The 14,982-nt window shown below is 44.6% G+C and overlaps 1 protein-coding gene across 4 annotated transcripts in view; it reads left to right on the top strand.

Moving 5' to 3' along the window:
- CEP89 (centrosomal protein 89) overlaps nucleotides 1-14,982 on the top strand; it is a 120,945-nt gene that overhangs the window by 62,751 nt on the left and 43,212 nt on the right. For all 4 annotated transcript variants that reach the window (XM_038368116.2, XM_043495138.1, XM_043495140.1 and 1 more), the window contains exon 17: nucleotides 8,318-8,407. In XM_038368116.2, the coding sequence (XP_038224044.1) occupies nucleotides 8,318-8,407 (90 nt within the window). The remainder of the gene's footprint in view (nucleotides 1-8,317; nucleotides 8,408-14,982) is intronic.

Genomic DNA, 14,982 nt, shown 5'->3' with positions numbered 1-14,982 from the left:
CCTCTCGCCATCTTTATTACACATTCCACAAGAACCTAGGCTTCATCAGTGGCGTTCCTTGTGCAGGTAAGAATATGGGACATCTGCAGAGCCTCAACCTGGTCATCAGTTCATACTTTTGCATCCCATTACACCATCACCCAACAGGCCTGTGACAATGCCAGTTTCGAAAGAGCAGTGTTGCAGGCAGCACATCAATGAACTTCGAGCCCACCTCCTGGAGTACTGCTTAAGAATCACCAAGCATGGAATGGACATGAGCAAGCACTCTAAGAAGAAAAAAAGTTACTAACCTTTTGTATAGAGATGTATAGCTCATGTCCATTTCATGACCCACGCTCCTACTCTTCTGTCGGGGCTACTGGCAAGAAGGAACTGAGAAGGTGCGGGGCCAGCAGCACCCCTTATACCAGTGAATATACGAGTGACTTCAGAGGGCACTAGAGTCAGCCCAGTGGATACCACTAAGGGAAAAATCTCTGGCAACAGTGCACGAGATGAACGCACACCTAGGATGGAATAGATATGAACACCACATCTCAAAGAACAACAGTTACAAAAGGTCAGTAACAGTCGTTGTTGTCCCCCCGAGACTGTCTCACATTCCACAAGCCTTCAAGACAACTACAACTCTACACGGACAAAGTGGCCGGAAAGGCCCCTTCTTAGGTTACTGGGCACTGGGGTTAGAGTATTCTTGGTGACAGGACCCTAGCTATGGACATTGAACAATATGAGGTCACAAGATGGAGACCTACATGAGAGCGGCCTTAAGACAGATGATCAGTTGCTTGATACTACTCCCTCTGATAGTTCTCAAGATGCCTCTCACAGTTGCTAGGGCCCTTTGCAACCTTCCACACCCCTTCCTACATAATGAAATGCACATAACTGTCATTCCCTGCCCCGTTTTGGGTCACTTGTAAGTTCTGCTGACATTTTAACAAGCATTGGAAATGTATTTTCTTAATAAATTGAAGAATTAAAGTTAGTTACAATTAAAGAACAATTCTGTGCCTGCAGCAAAAACTGACAATGAAATTCGCTATAGAAAAATTGATTTGTCTAAGTCTGGATAGCAACTTCTATGTTGCTAAAATAGCATGCTATTATATTTCTAATAAACAGTAACCTTTTTTTAAACAATATTTAATAGTTAATTTAAGTGGCCAGAGGAATTGTATGTGTGAAATTAAAGGAGATTTTATTTACACATACAAATATTACTTTGTTTACAGTAATTCAATTTTTTTGTCCTACAGGCATTTTCATAAAAAATTAGTATTTCAATATTTATCATACTTAGAGTTGCAGGAAAAAAGCCCATACTAAACAGTTTCTGAAGTTTTATCACATTTGACATGACAGCAATTCAGACAGTTAATAGGAAAGCAATCTTCTCGTAATCAATGAATATTTGTTTGGTCCCTATTGCTCCTTCCATGGAAGAGCCTTTGGGGAGAGGAAAAGGTTTTTCTTTGAGTGATTTCTCGTGTATTCCACAATAGGTGTGTGTGCTCGCCATGTGCACCGGTTCTGGAAGTTTTTCCCCTAACAGTACCCGTAGGGGGGAGTACCCCCCCTGCGACTCCTGGAGCAGCACCTGCCTGGCACGGTATAAGGGGGGGTTGTGCTCCCCTCACCCTCAGTTCCTTCTTGCCGCCAGTGAAGGTGCGTCGGAACTGCTCAGCTCCAGCTTTGCTGCAGCTCGTCCCCAGAACTCTGTTTGTTCAGTAGTACCTGTAGTCAGTTAGCTAATTCAGTTAGTTTAGTTAGTCATTGAGCCCGGGCCAGGGCATGCCCCTCGCCCCAGGCTTTAAGTCATGCGGCTCTTATAGGTGCTCTATGCCAAGGAGCAGCCTGCACACGGATTGTCTGCGCTGCTTGGGAGAAACCCATATCAGCGAAAGGTGCAAGATCTGCAAGTCTTTCAAGTCCTGGACCAAAAAAGAAAGGGACATTAAGCTCCGGGCCATCCTGATGGAGTCGGCGCTGGCCCCTGACCCCGGCACGCCACTCCGAACTGGTACCCGGCACCGCAGCGTTGGTAAGCGGAGATCCTCCGGCACCATCATCCAGTCGGCACCGCTCCCCATCCACAGGGCATGCCAAGAGGACCAGAAAGACTCCCTCTTTGCAGCAGCACCAAGGGAAGTCTGGGACAGAGGCTAGGCCCATGTCGGGTAGTCCTCAATCTCCATCGGGCTCTAGGCCTCCAACTCACGTTGAGTGGAGTAGCCCAGCCGCTTCGGAGCAGGCCTCTCTGGATGCCATCTACGCCCAAAGCCCTCTAGGCAACCAGGGACATCATGTCCATGCCGGTGCCTGGAGCTCCGCCAACATCGGCCCTATGCTCCAGAGGCAAGCTGCCGCTGGGATCACCGCAGTTGCCACTAGCCTGGTAACTGTCTCGGAACGTTCCCGACACTGCTTACCGCCCAGTGACTGTTTAGGGGTCAGTCCACGTGGATTGCCCTGGATGCCGGCCAGACTGACTGGATGGGTGCCATCCAACCGGGAGTCCTGGCACCGCTAGTCTTCGCAAAGCAAATACCGACGGGACCGTGGTGGACGTTGCCAATGGTCCTTGTCTCGCAGTTGGTCGCGGCGTTGTCAATGCTGTTCCCGCTTGGACTCCCGTTCCAAGTCCCCACCAAAGCACCGTAGCCCTGGGCGTCGATCACTAGCGTCGTGCCAACGCGGGTCTGCCTGTCGAGGCCGTTCGTGGAGCATCTACTACTGTCGGTGCTGCTCCTCCGCATTGAGATCATGGTCCTGTGGCTGATGTAGATCCCGGCACCACCGATACTCCCAGTCCAGAGGCAGCAGCGGATCATACGCCAGCCTGGCCTCCCCTTACAGCCACCTGTCTACAGGCCAAGCTAGCCAGTCCGAACAGCCGGCCCCGCCAGTGCCTCTGCAAGTGCAATGGTACCAAGCGTCGTAGTCGTCCCAGCGGTACCAGTGGGCACCGTGGCCTCCAGCGCAGCCTCCGGTGGGGGCTCGCTCAGTGGCTGGGGCTCAGAAGCACCGTCTGTGTCCATCTTTCAACCACCGTAAAAAAAGGTCGGGGAACCTGTGTCCTCGGTACTGTGCCTGGAGTCCGAGCAGGTGGTGGATCCTCCGGTGCCGGACAACACCCAAAGCACTGTACCGGCTTCGCCCCATCCTGAGGAGCTGATTGCGGCCTGACCCCCCTCCGTCCCAGAGGAGGACTACTGGGCCCACCAAGACCTCCTAAAAAGGGTGGCAGCAAGTCTCCACCTCCAGTCTGAGGAGATGGAAGAGCCCTCAGACTCCCTGTTCAATGTGCTATCCCCTTCAGCACTGAACAGGCCTTGCCGTTCAATGAAGGGGTGGCAAGAATTTCAAATGCCCTGTGGCAAACACCAGCCTCATTGGCTCCCATCTCTAAAAAGGCGGAGCGCAAGTACTTTGTACCCACGAAGGGACACTAGTATCTGTATACCACCCAGCGTCCAACTCCTTGGTGGTCGAGTTGGTCAACCACAGGGAGTGGCAGAGGTAACCAGCCCCGACCCCCAAGAACAAAGACTCTCGGAGGCTGGATACTTTCGGGAGAAAAGTTTATTCATCGTCAAGCTTTCAACTATGAGTAGCAAACCATCAGGCTCTCCTGGGTTGCTACGAGTTTAACCTCTGGGAATCCCTCCCCAAGTTTGAGGGCTCCCTCCAGGAGTGCGATAATAAGGAGTTTAAGGCGCTTGTGGAGGAAGGGGCAGCGACTGCAAGGGCATCCCTACAGGCCGCTTCAGATGCAGCGGGCACGGTCCATGGCCTCAGCAGTGTCCATGAGACGGGCATCATGGCTTCTGCTCTCTGGGCTCTCCAGCAAAGAGCAGTCCTCAATGCAGGATCTCCCTTTCGACGGGAAAGCTCTGTTTGCTAAGGAAACAGACAAGGCCGCATGGCATGAAAGTAGACTGCCTTCCACTCGCCGCTCCTATGTGGCGAAGTGATCTCTGTTTCCGAGGTGGGCGGCAGGCCAGGGTGTTTCCCTGACGACCGCCCTGATCCAGCTTATGCTTGATTACTTCCTCCACCTGAGGGCCCAGGGACTGGTGCCCTAGTCAGTCAGGGTACACTTGGCGGCCATATCGGCCTTTCATCCCCCGTGCAAGGGCACACTGTTTTCCCATGCTATGACTGGCCAGTTCCTTAAGCTTTTGGACCGTCTCTACCCATATTCCAAGCCCCTGGTTCCACAGTGGGACCTAAATCTGGTGCTGGCTCATCTCACGGGGGCCTCGTTTGAACCACTGGCCACGTGTTCCTGGTCTCACCTCTTATGGAAGGTGGCCTTCCTGGTAGCTATCATGTTGGTCAGGCAGGTCTCGGAGCTCAGGGCCCTAACCTCCGAACTGCCATATACAGTTTTTCATAAGGACAAGGTCCAGCTCTGCCCAGATCTCACTTCTTCCTGAAGGTGGTCTCCGCCTACCACATGGGTCAGGACATTTTTCTGCCAGTCCTCTGCCCCAAGCCTCGCGACTAGTGAGAACGCCGTCTCTACACGCTCGGCATGAGGCAAGCTCTGGCTTTCTACCTCGAGCGGATCAAGCCGTTCAAAAAGTCTTCGCAACTGTTCGTCGCCTCGGCTGAGCATGCAAGGAGCCAGCCGATTTCCACTCAGCGGCTCTCTAAGCGGATCGCTTCGTGCATCCGTTCCTGTTATGAGCTGGCGGGGGTTCCCCTGCCGCCCATTGTAAGGGCACACTCGACTCGGGCGCAGGCCTTGTCGACTGCCTTCATGGCCCATGTCCCCACCCAGGACATTTGTAGGGCCGCCACGTGGTCTTCAGTTCACACAGTTCAACAGCAGGGCTGTTGTCAGTCTTGGGAACTTGTGAACAAATGGAACAAACAAGTTGGGTTTTCCTGCTGATTCACTATCTTCTGAATTCACTATCCCCTGAAATAATAGAACTCTGTGCCCCTATGCTTTGGGATCCCTAGCTTTCACTTCTGATTTCAGAAAGTGTGGCTCCATTGGAGCTGTGCTTCCCAGGCTTCCTCCACCTGCAGTTGCTCCTGGAAATGCTGATGAAGTGGGATTCCACAGTGCCAAATAGGAGTTACAGAAAAGCAAATGTAGTTTGGAGGTTGTGTTAATGGTTTTGCAGATTTCCTTCAGTGGTTGAGAGAGAGAGAGAGAGTGAGTGTAGTGGTCCAAAGAGTTACATTTCCACAAGCTTGTCCCATTCTCACACGTAGAAAGGAAGAGATTAATGTGCAGACGGATCTAAGGGAAAACAGCCCCCCCCAGCATTTGCCCGAAGGCCCCAATCCTGCAAGTACATACACGCACTTTTAGCTTTGTTTGCAGGATCAGAACCAGTATTATGATAAACAAAAATCAAATTGCAGTATAAAAGGGTAGTAACAAATTATTTAAAACACTTTTTCATGGATAGTAGTGGTAAACTATAATCCAGTGTTAGCAGCTGTCAAAAATCATTCCTTTAATGTATTATGCAGGTGCTACATAGTAAGTCAAAATGTCATTCAGTGACTGAGCACAAAGCTCATTTTTGTGATGCTGGTGAGTTTTGATTTTCTGTGAAGGGAGTTGTTTCTCTGGAATAGACAAGAGTGATGTGTATACTTCACATGTAGTCAACCACCACTAATTCTAACCTAGTTATTTCTCTTTTGAATACCGTAAGTGGATTTAAGAGTTTATCTTCTTAAGGGGTTTAAGATCTTTTCAATGTTCGCAGTCTGTTCAATTTTTTTGTTTTGTTTTACATCTGTGAGTGAACTTAGTGTTTACAAAAGTGATGGATTCATAACAGTGAAATGAGCCAAGCATATAGTACGAAGGCAATGCATACGTTTCCCCATGGATCTCTGTACTTCAAACCTGACCTCCTGCTATTTCAAGGGCTCTTTTCAGTTCAAGCTGTTCAAAATGCCAGTCAGGAGTCTCAAATGTTTTCCAACCAACACTGACCATTTAGAGCAGTGGTTCTCAAACTTTTTTTTTTACTGGTGACCCCTTTCACATAGTGGGCGTCTGAGTGCAACCCCCCCCATTATAAATTAAAAACATGTTTTTATATATTTAACACCATTATGAATGCTGGAGGCAAAGCGGGGTTTGGGGTGGAGGCTGACAGCTTGCGACTGCCGATATAATAGCTTTGTGATCCCTTGAGGGGCCCCAATGACCAGTGTGAGAACCTTGATATAAAGGGCCGTACTGGCTGATTTTAATTCCCCAAGGTAGCAGAAGTTATGTACCCTTTATGCAACTGGACAGCCCTCTCTTGGGGGACTGGGCCCCAGATCTGTTCTAGCAGAAGCTGGCCCAAATCCTGCATGAATCAAGCCCAATCACAACAAATATAGATTTAGTAGAGTGCTAGGGAGTTGTTTTTCTGCATATCCTGCTTTTTCTCATATATTATTAATTTAGTTCAGTAGTTTGCATAAATATTAAGACTGAAATATTACAGGAGGCCTTTACATTACATATGACTAAAAACTCAGTTCACTGACATTTAGACTCCCCTCAGGATGAAATATGAGTGTGAAAGCAAGTAATCCTTTTGAAGTCAATGAACTGAGATTTTTTTAATTCACAGAGCAATAATGAATTACTGCCATAGTTATTTATTTTCACTGAGTTCTGGAGTGTGGTTGGTGTCACTAAAGTTAAAAATGTGTCATTTTTATTGGAAATCTATTTTTCAGAGGGTGTAAAAACTGAGGTAAATACTTGCTCTATATAGGTCTCAGCCTAAAACGATTTTATAAAAAGTTATTTTAGTAGAGCAGTGCCAATTTACATCAGCTGAGGATCTTGCCCAGTATCTTTTTAAAAATAGGTTCCTCTTTGCATGGCTTGTGCACATTCCTGCTCTTGTCCTCACTCTGAGGATGTGAAGGGTTGGAAGGAACCTAAGAGTATAAATGTGCAGAGGTCATCTCGTAGAACTCTGGTTACAGGTGAATAACCTTCATCTACTGAATAAAACACATTTTCCTACCTTTTTTTGTGTGTGTACTCTATATATGAATATTATGATAGCAGTATAGTCTGTTTAATGTGACTAGCTCTGAAGAGGTATTCTGAAGGAAGGGTAGCGATTCCATAGTCAAGGTTCTAACTGGTTTTTCTAATTATATCAGCCAGATTTTGCCCCCAGCCTCCATCAAAAAATATCCTTTTACCTGGAATCCCATATCTGATCTCTTAACAGAAGAGAATTTGGGGAGGGTGTAAGGAGGTGAATTTTGAGGTTAATTAGTCATGACGCTTCTGAGAAATGGCACTTTGAAAAATAAGATATATTTCACTTATTGATTTGCTTGTAGAAATCTTTTTAAAAGGTGTAGAAACTCGACATTGTCAATAGTTGTGGATGAAACTTATTAATTCTTATTTCTCAAGACTCAGAAAAGGCATAAAGATTGGCACAAGGAGATTCAATCACTGCCTAGAAACTGTCCAATCCTAAGCTTATGCTCTAATAAATTTATTAGTCTCTAAGGTGCCACAAGTACTCCTTTTTCTTTTTGCGAATACAGACTAACACGGCTGCTACTCTGAAACCTGTCCAATCCTGATTTAACATGACATTGCACAAGAGCAGGTCAGAAACAGGCCAATGTGGGGGAAGAGGGAAGTGAAGGACAGGGTAACAATGAGGCACATATGCATCTTTATAGCTTGGTTCTTTCCCCTTTTAATTATTATTGATTGGTTACCTTTCTTTTTTGCTTTTAGTAGTCTTGATAGAAATAGGTCTGTAAGAAAGATTTAAATGTGGCATGGAAAGTGGCTTGGTGAATAAGTTTCAATAGGGCATTACAAGCATAGCAAACCGTATGGGGGATAGCATGGAACTGCTTGTTGAGCATGCAACAAAGGGAAATATTTACAGATACCTCCCATATAAAGAAGTAATGAGATGGCTAAAAATGATTCATATTTGCAATGTACTTTGACAGCCTCAGTATAAGGTAATACAAGGAAGGAGAATATATTCAAAGAAGTCCCTTTTGTGTAATTCTGTCTCTTTGTAGAACATTGCCCATTTTATCAGCATCTTAGGTCTACCTCTCCTCTCTCCAAAAACTGCAGCTGTAGGCTTTGAAAGACAAGCTCCCTTTTAGAAATGCCAGTGAGACATTTTCAAGTTAGGTATATAATAGACTTGTATAATAAGAACCATTCATACAAAAAAAAATGCTGTCATGATGGCAAAACAGCACTCTGTTCTGCTCTTTTTCCTTTTCTTACACATATCAGAATACAAAACCTACATTCATCTTCCTATTATGTTTTCAGACCAAATGCTTGGAAAGTGAGAAGCATGGAGTTCTGAACAAAATAATAGAAGGGAATGTACGCTTAGGAAGATTAGAAGAGAAGGTTAGGGTAAGTAGACTTTGTAATTACCATTCTATATCTATTAGAAGTTGCTTTCATTTTAAAAAAATATCAGTACTTAATCCATATGGCAGTATATTGTAAGAACATTTTATGGATATATGTTTTTCAATGCATTTTAGAAGATAAATTGGGTTTTTAGCATATTTTACACAATAAAAATAAGTCCTTTTTTGTTGTATATGTACACTGCTTTCTAGATCATAGTATTCTGATGATTTGTAAATGCTACTGCAGATTGTAGAATGGTAAAAGTATAGAAATTTTATTTATATTCAATTTTTATTTTATAGATATATCCCAACCCTTTTCTTTGTAACTTTTAAAAAGTTTGTAATAATGGGGAAAATTGAAAAATATTCTCAATCTAGAGTTTATTAAAATTAGAATTACAAGTATTGAGATGCAGATGCAACTATTAAGGTGCATTCAGATGATCATAGGGTTGTACCTCAATTTCAGGGACTTTGGACATATCCAAAGATTTAACCTAATTCCAAAACACAGTTAGTCTTATCTACTACACTGCTACATTTGTAGAGTAATTAAGTTAGAAATCTAAGTAACTGGGTGACCCAACTTGGTTGTATACATAGTGAAGACGGGTTGTAAGTATGTTATCAAAGGTATAGAAATAGTCAGCTATAAAAGTATGCAGTCACTCTTTACCATGGATATCTTATTAGTTTTTGCATTTCATTGCAATTTAATGGCAAACTTGTGTGAATTATATTTTAATTCTTTAGTACATTTACCTTTTTAACCTGTCTAGTGTTACAGAAATTCTGTTTAAATATTTATAAAACCTAATGTTTTTTCTATAGCACATACAGTTTAACAAGTTTCCTCTTATATGTACACTGAGATGTGATAGGATGGACCCTAGGATCTCTGCTTCAGGCTGTTGATCCCATATGCTAGACCCTTACTGTGCTTGTTGCTTCTACTGTGAGGGAGTCTTGTGTATGATAGCTGGGAATTAGCTCTCTAATGCCACCAGCCTGTCAGCCCCTCAAGCACTCTCCTTCAGGCTATACCAGCCTTGTCTTTACCTTGCAGGTTAATAGGTGCAGCCCAGTCCCTGAGTCCCCTTGAAGCATTCCCCTGTGACATCCAGCCCCTGACACTGGCTATTCACAAATCTCCCAGATCCTCTGCTCCCAAATGAACAGTATATTCCTATTTACTAGTGGCTCTCAACCTTTCCAGACTACTGTACTCCTTTGAGGTATCTGATATGTCTTGCGTACCCGTGATGGGGTGCGACTCACCACACTAGCGCCTCCTGCTGGTCATCTTACAGATCAGCTTCACAGGTCGGTACACTGACTCTCGGTGGTGTCTCATCCACCATCACTTCTGGTCCTGGACCCATGTTGCTCCAAGGACCATGGCATCCTCTTCAGCACACAGCCCTCTGACTGCCACACGCTGTGCTCCCACCTTCCGGGGTAATGTACCGTAGTCCAACGGTCCAGCACTTCCTCAGTGGCAAGTGGGAGTGAGGGGGACCCAGGCCCACCCATTACTCCAGGTACCAGCCAGGGACCCTGTAGATGGCAGCCACATGCTGTGTTGCCTCCAAGCTCTCAGTCTACTTCCCTGGGCCATTTTCCTGCAGCCCCAGCACCTTCTCCACCCTTATCTCAGTGCCTCAGCATATCGTCTTAGCAGTCAGCTCACTCTCACTCCCCTGATCCTGCCCAGCACTGCTTTGTCCAAAATGCTAGCTTTCCTCCCCCTGCAAGGCAGCCAGTCCTCCCTCCTCAAGTGCCAGGCAGCAACTGAATTTGCTCTGCCCTGCAGCTCTTTTTATATTGGCCTGCCTGGCCGTGATTGGCTGCTTCTCGCAGCCCCTTTCATATTGGCTGCTTTTTGCGCAGCTGCCGTAGGGCTCTCTTAACCCCTGACAGGCCAGTGTGGGGCAGGTACCCCATCACAGTACCCCCAAGTTACACCTCACTTAAAAACTACTTGCTTACAAAATCGGACATAAAAATACAAAAGTGTCACAGCACACTATTACTTTCTCATTTTTACCATATAATTATAAAATACTTCAACTGGAATATAAATAATGTACTTACATTTCAGTGTATAGTATACACAGCAGTCCAAACAAGTCATTGTCTTGTCATGAAATTTTAGTTTGTACTGCCTTTGCTAGTGTTTTTTATGTAGCTTGTTGTAAAACTTGACACATATATGAGTTGATGTACCCCCTGGAAGACGTTTGTGTAACTCCAGGGGTACACATATCGCTGATTGAGAACCACTGCCTTAAATCACCACTTCTGGATAATGCACAGTACTTGAGAGCATTTATAATAAAACAAAAGAAGGGTTATTTAGGAGAGAATAGAGATTCCACTAAAAAGGGGAGAGAGTGATGGAAACAGATAGTTACAGTTTTGCAAAGGCACCTTCAGCTTGCTGGGCATAGCATTTCTCCCTTTAGCAGTGGGGGAGCTTGGAGTAAATTAGACCAACTCTGGAGAATTTTTATTCTTCCATACTTACAAGGTGAGCCTTAGGGTAGGCCTAAGGAGTACTTTTCAGCCAAACAAAAAGAAAAGTTCATAACACAAAAAAGGGAATACCTTTCCCTCCTCTTTTTTTCTGGGGTGTTGCCTTATTATGATGGCCACTGTGTGCCAGTCCTTCTCCAAAAGTCCATTAGGGTGATTGCTTCCCATATATGGAGGAGAGCAGCCTTCCACTCAGGAGACATCTTTTGTCCTGATGCATCTTGTCTCCCATCTCTCCTCCCTCTCTCGCACCAGAAAAGGGGTGTTTAAAGGTCACAGGCAGCCCTTATTTAGACTCGGGTGTCCGTAATTTATCTGAGGTAACATTTCAGCTCATGGGGAAAAGGAACTTTACCATTCTATGGATGATATACCTGCCAGCACTCTTGTACAGCTGTCTGGTTTGACTTTGTCACACAATGCAAAACAAAATCATAACACACACACTAGGCCAGTTGTTATCAAACTTTTGTACTGGTGACCCCTTTCACATAGCAAGCCTCTGAGTGCGGTCCCCTTGTACATTAAAACACTTTTTTATATATTTAACACCATTATAAACGCTGGAGGCAAAGCGGGGTTTAGGGTGGAGGCTAACAGCTTGCGACCCTCCCATGTAATAAACTCCTGACCCCCTGAGGGGTCCCGACCCCCAGTTTGAGGACCCGTACACTAGGCCCTACACTTAGTAGTAGTTACCTTTCCCATCTAATAAAGTAGGTTCTTTCCTGCCCCCCAAAAGTTCAGTGTGTTGCAGAGCTGGCTGGATCCAATCTGTCATGAAATACTTCTTCTCCTCAGTGAATGGATTCAGAGTGTCTCTTTCCACCCTGCGATATATTGAATCATTCTTTGTTCACAGATAATGAATGGCCATCACCAAGACAAAAGATTGCCTGGTGACTAACTTTTACTTTGACCATAAGGCATAATTTTCAATATAGTTACGTTATTCCTTAAATATTACCAGCATACACATCTTATAATGATTATGACTTGATAAGTTACAAGCTTTCTATAGAGGCCTCATATACTACCTTTCATGGATAAATACCATGAAAGCAGTGTATTAGGTGTTGTAAGTTAGGTCTGAGTCAGGAGTTGTTTGTAAAGAACCATGAACACTTTGCCAACTAGCACCAGTGGACTTCTGTCTCACAGTGTGTCTTTTGAGATCAACCCAGGGCTGGCCTTAGAGGTGGGCGGGATTGGCCAGCACATGCGGGGGGTGCCTCCAGCGCAGAGGTGCCCCTCCTCCTCTGCTGCTGCCTGCAGCCGCTGCCGCTTCTGCATCCCCTCCCTCCGCCTTGGCCAAGCAGCTTGGGACCAGGAGCCTCCTGGCTGCTGTGCAGAGTGGGATGGGGTGGGGCTAATGTCAGGGTGTCCCCCTACCCGTGTACCCAGTTTCCGTTGAGCTGGTGTGTGGGACAAGGAGCCTGTCTGTGCTGCAGCCTCTGGGTTAAGCATGGAAGCTGCTGCTTGAATAAGCTTTCAGGCTAGTGAGTTCTCTGCTTGAAGAGACAGCGCGCTGTCGCACACACATACTCTCACACTTCCCCAACACACTCTCCCGCCAACCCACTTGTACTATTGTTGTTGTTATTACTTCTTGGTACTTCTTGTCAAAATGCGCAATGCACATGTATTCATACACATATATATAATTGTAATTTTATTCTTTTAAAGTTTAAGGATTACAGTACTGTTAGTTTTTTTGACTGGTCTGTGCATTTCATAATTGTATTTCTCACTTATGCTTAAATTTTATTCTTTCAGTAGTGAGCTCTAAAATGCCTAACCTGTCCTGGCTGATGTAATTATCATTATTACTTTTATTACCATATTGTGCTTGTCATTCATTATTTAAAATGGTACAATTATCAATGGTACTAGTATCCTTCTAAAATGTAAATTTAGCTTGTACTCACCTTAGTAGTACCAGTTTAAAAAAATTAGCTAAACACAACTTTAGACACTGTGCAGATGAAGTTATTGTGGTTTTTAGTTACCTGTAAAATAACTTATTATTACAAAAATAATAAAAATAATAATAAAAATAATAAAAATGCAGTTCCAAGTATGATACTCATAGTAATGATGGTGTCAAATGTTAGTGAGTCACATACATGATTGTGATCAGTAAATATAAATGTCAAAATAATTAGAAAAATAAAAATAAATTCCTGTTCTTAATAAGAGAGAAAACCTTAATTGCATATATTAAAATGAAGTAAATACATTTTTAGTGGAGTGAAAAACAATTGACTGAAATAGAGTAGATAATGGCAGTAACAGTGTGTGTGTCTGTTAGAGAAAGTAAACAGATTTTAAGCAGATTTTATTTATCTCTACCAAAGATAGATATCAGAAACATAAGTTTGATACTTTGTACACTATGTTAAAACTCCAGAACTGATACCTCAGGGTTTGGGATTGGGAATACCTCGTATTATCTCCTGATTGCTCAAAATTTACATATACATTTAAAATATGGCTTTAATTGGTGTTCATATATATTTTTTCTTTCTTTATACAGGAATTAGATACAGTGCTCCTGTCAGCTAATTCCTAAGTTATCTACAAAAATACTCGAGAGTTTTCAGGTGCCTAAGTAGCCCCTGGAATCATGGTTAAAATTCCATTCTACCCCACCCCCCATCTGAAATGGCAAGCCTGGTGAGCCAGGAGTGTCCAGAGGGCTGCGGGAGGGCCGTGGGCTCTGGCAAGATGCAGCGTCTGTTTGACAGACACCTTGAGCCACAGGCTGAGCACCAGGCACCACGAGCCACAGCAGCAGCACAGAAGTAAGTGTGGCAATACAGCATCTACCATGCCACCCTTACTTGTGCGCTTCTGCTGGCAGAGATGTTGCCTTTAGAGAGCTTGGCTCCCAGCCAGCAACCCCTATCTGACTGCCCAGCCAGTACTTAATTTGTGCCAGGACTGTGCTCTGCTACTTCTTTTAATACATATTCAGCACGTGAGGGAGGAAGTGTGGCCCGGAGGTGGTAGAGGGTATGGAGTCTGGGGAGCCCATGGGGGCAAAGGATGATGGGGGGTGAGGAGCCCCCGGGGGGTAGGGCAATGGGGGGGTTGCCCACAGGGGCCAGAGTTGCCAAAATGCAAGTTCACCCAGGGTGCCATTTTCCCTAAGGTCAGCAGTGGATCTGCCCCCACCTCATCATGAGAAGTACTGAAATAGCGGTAATGAAAGGGTAGTCACTGCTTTGGTCCAATTGGATCTGCAGGTCACACATGCTTTTATAATCTCTGGGCCCTGTATGCATTCTGTCACAGACTACATTGGGCAGCATTATCCTGTGAGTAACTTACTCATACTTACTACCTTTTCATTTTACTTACGGGGCATGTTATCCTAAAGATCAAAGAAAAGGTATTTTTTTTTGCTCATGTGTTTCCAAATCCAATATCTAGTGTGGCTGTAGTGCTCCTGTGGTCTGTCTTGTTCATCAGGCCAAGTTTGAGTTTCAGGACCTAGGAGACAGGAATTGTTTGCAATCCATCTAATGGTCCTGGAAGAGGTACTTAGATCTTTTTGCTAGCCCGAGTCTTCTCTGTTCTGGGATAGTTTATCCCCATGGAACTTCAAGGAATTAACAAAATACTTCTGGGTCACTCTGACTTGCTTAGGCATAGTCCCCTTCTCAGGCTCTGGTTCCTACCCTAACAAACAATCCAAGTGTTTCTCTTCTTTTGGCAGTCATGAGTTACATGGCTGTGTTTGGTTTCCATACACATCTGTATATTTACCATATCCATGACAGTGTGCCATCTAGTGTCTACCTAACATTGCATTTTTGCTTTTGGAATGTGTGCGGAGCAGGCACCTGAATTCCTGCCTTAAGTGACGTTTGGGGTTTTTTTAAGTTCATCTCCATTTTGAGTCAGATGTAATGTGAAGACATTTTAATTACAGCTTTCAAATGCTATTATAAAACTAGTGTATACTTTCATATGACAAAAATGTTACTATAATAATGAGGATGTTGTAAAAAGCCATATAATGCTGTATGC

The sequence above is a fragment of the Dermochelys coriacea genome, chromosome 12, assembly GCF_009764565.3.
Source record: "Dermochelys coriacea isolate rDerCor1 chromosome 12, rDerCor1.pri.v4, whole genome shotgun sequence".
NCBI classification, from domain to species: Eukaryota; Metazoa; Chordata; order Testudines; family Dermochelyidae; genus Dermochelys; species Dermochelys coriacea.
The sequence above is the reverse complement of the archived record's forward strand: the minus strand, read 5'-3'. Positions and strand labels throughout refer to the sequence as shown.